At 38.9% G+C, this 6499-nt stretch overlaps 1 protein-coding gene across 8 annotated transcripts in view; it reads left to right on the forward strand.

Moving 5' to 3' along the window:
* Nucleotides 1–6499, forward strand: part of gulp1a (GULP PTB domain containing engulfment adaptor 1a) — a 379864-nt gene that overhangs the window by 295755 nt on the left and 77610 nt on the right. For all 8 annotated transcript variants that reach the window (XM_043704094.1, XM_043704098.1, XM_043704097.1 and 5 more), the window contains one exon: nt 2184–2282. In XM_043704094.1, coding sequence (XP_043560029.1) covers nt 2184–2282 — 99 coding nt within the window. The remainder of the gene's footprint in view (nt 1–2183; nt 2283–6499) is intronic.

Below are 6499 nucleotides of genomic sequence, written 5' to 3' on the forward strand. Positions count from 1 at the left end.
AAGATGATTAGGGGTTTAGATAGGATCGACAGTGTGAATCTTTTTCCACGTATGGAGTCAGCTATTACGAGGGGGCATAGCTTTAAATTAAGGGGTGGTAGGTATAGGACAGATGTTAGGGGTAGGTTCTTTACTCAGCGAGTCGTGAGTTCGTGGAATGCCCTGCCAGTAGCAGTGGTGGACTCTCCCTCATTATGGGCATTTAAGCGGGCATTGGATAGGCATATGGAGGATAGTGGGCTAGTGTAGGTTAGGTGGGCTTGGATCAGCGCAACATCGAGGGCCAAAGGGCCTGTACTGCGCTGTATTCTTCTATGTTCTATGTTCTATGCAATGGGGGATGTAGTTCCAGTATTATCTTCCTGTGTAAATAACTCACAAATGGCAGCGCAGTACAACCTCCACTAGAATGATACTACAGTATTGTTACAACCAGTCTTTGGGCAATGTGGTATGGTTGCAGCTAAGATATGTCAAACCATAAAGCTCCTGGGTAAGGAGAGGTCAACTGGCTCTACTTAGTAATTCACCTAGCTCTTCAGTCAAGGTAAATTGACAGGTGATTCCTTCCTTTGTGGATATCTTTCTCCCAAGCTTTACTGTGTATAGTCTCAATCCCCATTTTAAATAAAGAATATACTGGCATTCGAGGCAGTTCAGAAAAGATTCACTAGGCCGATTCCTGAGATGAAAGAGTTGACTTATCAAGAACCAATAAACAGCTTAGGCATTTCTTCATTAGAGTTTTGAAGAACGAGGGGTGATCTGATTGAAACATGCAAACCTTTGAGGGGCTTAGCAGGATGCGTATTGAGCAGATGCTTTCACTAGTGGAGGAATCTCAAATTTTGGTACATAGTTCCAGAATAAGGAAGCATTCATTTAAAACAGATTTTTTTAAAAATTTCTCCCGTAGGGTAGTGGATGTCGAGAATTGTCTACTCTGAGAGTTGTGGAGATTGAATCATTGAAAGCATTTAAAAAGGAGGTAGATAGATTATTGAAATACCAGGGAACTGAGGACTATAATGAGCTGACACAAAAGAGTACTTGAAGCCCAGGGCAGATCAGCCATGATCTTATTGAATGATGAGACAGATCTGAGGGGATGAATGGCCTACTCCTCCTATTTCTTGCCTTCTCTTATTCCTGGGTTTTTAGCATCCCAATGTCAGTGTGTAACTAACACCATATAAATGAATTACAAAGTATCTAAGCCCATGTAAAACATCTGGTCTATTAGATACCTAGAGGAGCAAACTAAAATTGCCTTTGTGTTAATTTTAGGTCAAGCTGCCATGCCATTCCTAACAAATATAAAGCCACTTTGTTTGCCTCCATGGATAGTTTTAGAAGCTGAGAGGGTAGTACATAGAAAACATACAATACTGAAGTAATATCTCCTCTACATATGTTACTTCCAAAGCTAACTGGTAAATACCTTCATGAATGAACGTTGCGCCTTATTAATTTTATTGACAACTCTCAGTAACTGTGATACAGCAACAAAAGGACATGCTTCTAATGAGTCAACTTGAGATAGTAGTGGTTTACTTTTCTATTTTTTAATTAACATGTTCAGGGATGTCATGACACATCCCTGGAGTAAGTGGGACTTGAACATGGGCCTCCTGGCCCAGAGGTATGGGCATTATCACTGTACCAGAAGAACCCTTCTGGTAGTGACCATGATATTTTCTAATCAACCTGTTCAGAGATGTTACAACATCCTTCTGGAATAATTGGCACTTGAACCGTTGGTCCAGAGGTAGGCACAACTATGTGTAAGAATCGTCAACATGGGGGTAACCATTAAAACACAGTTAAATAATGATCTGATGGAACGCATAATGAGAAATTGCAGCACCAGGTTTTAAGAAGGCTAAACATGTTGTTTTGTAAAGCCGACAAAATTCCTCATACAGTGAGATGTTCAAAGTCACAGTCATTAACTGTTTTGGATCCAGTCGAATTTATTAGAAATGCAGCTTCAATGTTTATGTAATTTTTTGTAGAATGTCTAAAGTGTTAAACAATCTTAATACAGCATCTGTTTTTCAGATTATAATTTATGGTAAATTTGTTCAGGTTGTTCGAAAGTTTTTCTCAAAATTGTTGTTTTGAGCAAAAAAAAACTGGGGTAATAACAGTCACAATTCTGACTTTTCACTTTTTGTTTTCAGTTTGCAAGGCATATAAAGAAGTCTGAGGGTCAGAAGACTCCCAAGGTCGAATTACAAATCTCCATCTATGGTGTTAAAATCTTAGACTCCAAAACAAAAGTAAGTCATTCTTTGATTTTTGGGTAATTATTAATGATCAAGTACTTAGACAAATATGTTTCACAACATGCAACAAATTTTAATTAAAAGCTGAACAGCTCACTTGTATAAAGTTAAAACTAAAATAATCCCACATTTGTTGTATGTATACAGCAATACAGGGTATAGTTATGCTTGATCCCAAATAAATGAGAAAAATGTAGCAAGCAAACGTTAATTTGATATATGCCGTAAGGAAGGGCTGTTAATGAGACCTGAGGTGATTGAGGGATCCTGTTCAGTGGTGCTGGAGGTCAGAGGCCACAACAGGGGGCATGGGGAAAGTTAAAAGCCTGGAGATCATTGGAAGCTGTCAACATGAAGGAGATAGTATGAGTCCAGATAGGAGGGTGAAAGGAATCAAGATTCAGTTGGAATTCTGACATTTAAAGCTTTAAGTCCCTTCTTCTTCATCACCACTTGACCCAAATTCATCTACTTTCTGATCTGCTTCTGTTTCCATAGAACTTATATGACTAGTCCCCATTCAGTGTCTGTTCATTAGTACCTCCTTGGATATTGATCTGGGGGATTCAGTGATGGTAATGCCATTGGATGTCAAGGAGCTACTGTTAAGTTCTGCTTTGTTCAAGATGGCTATCACCTCACACTTGTGAAACAGAAATGTTCTTTGTCACTTGTCTACCCAAACCTGGATAATTTCTGCATTTGGATGTGGTCTGCTTCAGGACCTGAGGCAGTATCTGAATGATGCTAAACATTGTGAAGATCCCCAATTCAAAGCTTAAGATGGATTGAAGGTCATGGATGAAGCAGCTGAAGATGGTTGAGCCAGAAGAAATCCTACAGAGCCATCCAGGACCAGAGTTGAATAACCTCCAATAACCACAGCCATCTTCCTTCGTGCCAATTCCAACCAAAGGAGAATTATCCCCCAATTCCCATTGACTGCATGTGATGTTGATGTTAAGGGCAGCAACTCTCACCTCACCTCTGGATTTCAGCTCTTTAATCCATGTTTGAACCAAGGCTGTAATGAAGTCAGGAGCTGACTGGCCCTGGAGGAACCTAAACTGGGCATCACTGAGCAGGTATTGCTTGATAGCTCTGTTGATGACACCTTCCATCACTTTACTGATGACTGAGAGTAAACTGATGGGGTGGTAATTGCAGAGCTCTGCACCTTTTTACCATTTAAATAATACATTTAGATAGTTCATTTTAATTCTTCCTGCCAAAATGGGCAATCTTACATTCTCCCATATTGTACTTCCTTCCCAGATCTTTGACTCATTTTCTATATCCCTTTGTAGTCTCTTTGCATCCTCTTCACAACATAGTTACTTATTAGATTAGATTAGATTACTTTAGATTAGATTAGATTACTTTACAGTGTGGCTCATTTTCTATATCCCTTTGTAGTCTCTTTGCATCCTCTTCACAACATAGTTACTTATTAACAAATTTATCAACCAGACCTTCAGTCATATCATTGAAGTCAATCGTATAAATTGTTAAAAGTTTAGGCTCCAACACTGATCAGTATGGCACTCCAGTCATTACATTTTGCCAAGTATAAAGTGACCCATTTTTGCCTGTTCCCTGCTTCCTGTTAGCCAGCTGTTGTTCTATACATTTCAACATGTTAACCCCTATACCATGAGCTTTTATTTTCTCCAATAACCTTTGATGTAGCACCTTATCAAATGCCATCTGGAAATCTAAGTGCAGTACATCCACTCATTCCCCTTTATACATACTATGTGTTACTTCTTCAAATAACTACAACAACCTGGTTAACATGATTCCCTTTCACAAAACCAGGTTGATTTTAGTATGACTTTAGGTATGAAAAAGTTGAAAGCTACTGTTGGAGTTCTCCCTCTATCATTTCTGCCCCTGTCATTTTTCATCTGAAGTAAAGTTTGAAACACTATTGAAATCTCCACCTTTCATCTTGCTTTGTGCATGACACTTTTGATAGTCTATCCACATTGTCTTGGAGACTCAAAGCATGGAAGATTAATCCCTCGAGCATTGCTATGAACAGCCCAGGAGACAATAGGGATCACACGTCACACCTGGTACATGCACCAAGCAGATACAGTTGGCTCCTGTGAGTCTAACCCTCTCTTGCTCTCCCAGTTTAATGGATGAGCACTTCTCAGCTCCCATCCCCCATGCTGCCTCAACATTGTCGGTGCCAATTACAGCAGCTTAAATTCCTGAAGAAACTGAACAACACATAAAACACACAATCATGCCATTTGAGCATGACAAATGTCCTACACATTAATAACAACACTTTGCTGAAAACAACTATTCCTAACAATCAATTATACAATCCCAATTTAACTCCCTCAGTGAAGTTGAGGGTAGCTTATATTTCCTGTGAAGCACAATGATTGGATTCTACTCATTGCTTGTTCTACTCAGCTGTTGCATGTAGGAACATGGTGCGTAATAATCAAGTCATGTTGAAATCAAAAATGTAATTTTCCTGAAAAACTGTAATAATTTTTCTACGCAAATCCTTTTTAGTCTCCAGGTAATAAGTGCCCTGCAATTTCTCTATTGAGCAATAGGTGCATAACAGCATTGAATCAAATGTTGTTTTGTTTTCAAATTTAAACAATTTATTGTAATCTTGGGTTACAAGTGATGAACACTGTTAAAACACTCACTGCTGTTTTTTTTATGTTTGATGCATTTTCAATGTGTTTAGCTTTAATAAGAAGTTATATTCAAAAGTGTCAAAGAATATAGTTTGATTAAATCCTAATGTTTGTGTTAAATATGCTTGGGCTTTATCCCAGATTTCCTTTGGCGATTTAAAACTATCAAGAAAAGTACTGCAATTGCTGTAAGTCTCAAACATAAACAGAAAATGTGAGAAACGCTCACTTCAGCGGCACCTCATGAGGCATAAAAATGGAATGATAGAGCATAGAAGGAACCCATTAAGCTTATGATGCCAGTGGTAGCTCTCTAGCCAAGCAGTCTGATTATTCCCACTGCTCTTGCCACATAATGCAACCAATTTTCCCTCACAAATTTATGACCGGCTTTATTGTTCCAATATTATCATTGAATTTGCTTCTACCACTGTTTTAAAGCAGTGCATTTTAGATCACAACAATTTCCTGCTTTTAAAAAAAAAGTCACCTCTGGTTCTTATACTTGTAAGCATAAATCTGTGTCCATTTGTTACTGCCCCTCCTGTTTGTGCTGGCTCTGTAGTAAAGCTATTCAGTTATTTCCAGCAATTCTCACAATATGTCATGAATAACCTTTAGGTGTTTCCTTTTCTTTGCATTGTATTCACTCTGCTTGTATTCAGATTTCTACATTTAGTGTGACTTGTAATCCCAGGAATACAAGGCATATTATCACTTAGCTTTCATGCTGTCAGTAGCGTCATATAGGGGCAATAATAGCCTCCAAAAGAGGTTGATGGTTTCGTAATCTCATTAACATCAGTCATGCAGCTGGATAAGTTTTGAAAAGTTACCATGCAAAATCTTCACTTGTTTCACATAATAGGTCCCTTTTAATGTGGAATTTGTGGCCCGATAAAGCAAATGCATCTTCAGTTGTCACTTTAGGTTAGAATCTGCATGGGTGCATTTTGACCAGTTCCATAGTGGACCTAAATAAGCCTGCCAAAGGGAAAATAGCAAGCTTTTCTTTAATTTGCTCATGGGATATGAGCATTGCTAACTACACAATCATTTATTGAATATCCTTAATTGCTCTGGAGAAAATGATGGTGAACTGATGCAGTCCTTGGGGTGCATGGGCACCAAAACAGTGCTGTTAAGTAGGGAGTTTCAGGATTTTGACCCTGTGACAGTGAAGGAATGGTGTTATAGTTCCAAGTCAAGATTGTGTCTGACATGAAGGGGAACTTGCAGTTGATGGTGTTCCCATACATTTGCTGTCCTTGTTCTTCCAGTTGTCAGATGTCATAGTTTGGAAGGTGCTTTCAGCCTTAAATGTTACTGAAGTGCATCTTGGAGCTGGTACTCACTGCTACCACTGTATGTCGATGTTGCAGATGATAATTGAAGTACCAATCAAGTGGAATTCAGTGATGGTAACACCATTGAATATGAAGGGATAATGAGGAGAAAGTGAGGTCTGCAGGTGCTGGAGATCAGAGCTGGAAATGTGTTGCTGGAAAAGCGCAGCAGGTCAGGCAGCATCCAGGGAACAGG

This window comes from Chiloscyllium plagiosum, chromosome 14 (assembly GCF_004010195.1).
Source record: "Chiloscyllium plagiosum isolate BGI_BamShark_2017 chromosome 14, ASM401019v2, whole genome shotgun sequence".
NCBI classification, from domain to species: domain Eukaryota; kingdom Metazoa; phylum Chordata; class Chondrichthyes; order Orectolobiformes; family Hemiscylliidae; genus Chiloscyllium; species Chiloscyllium plagiosum.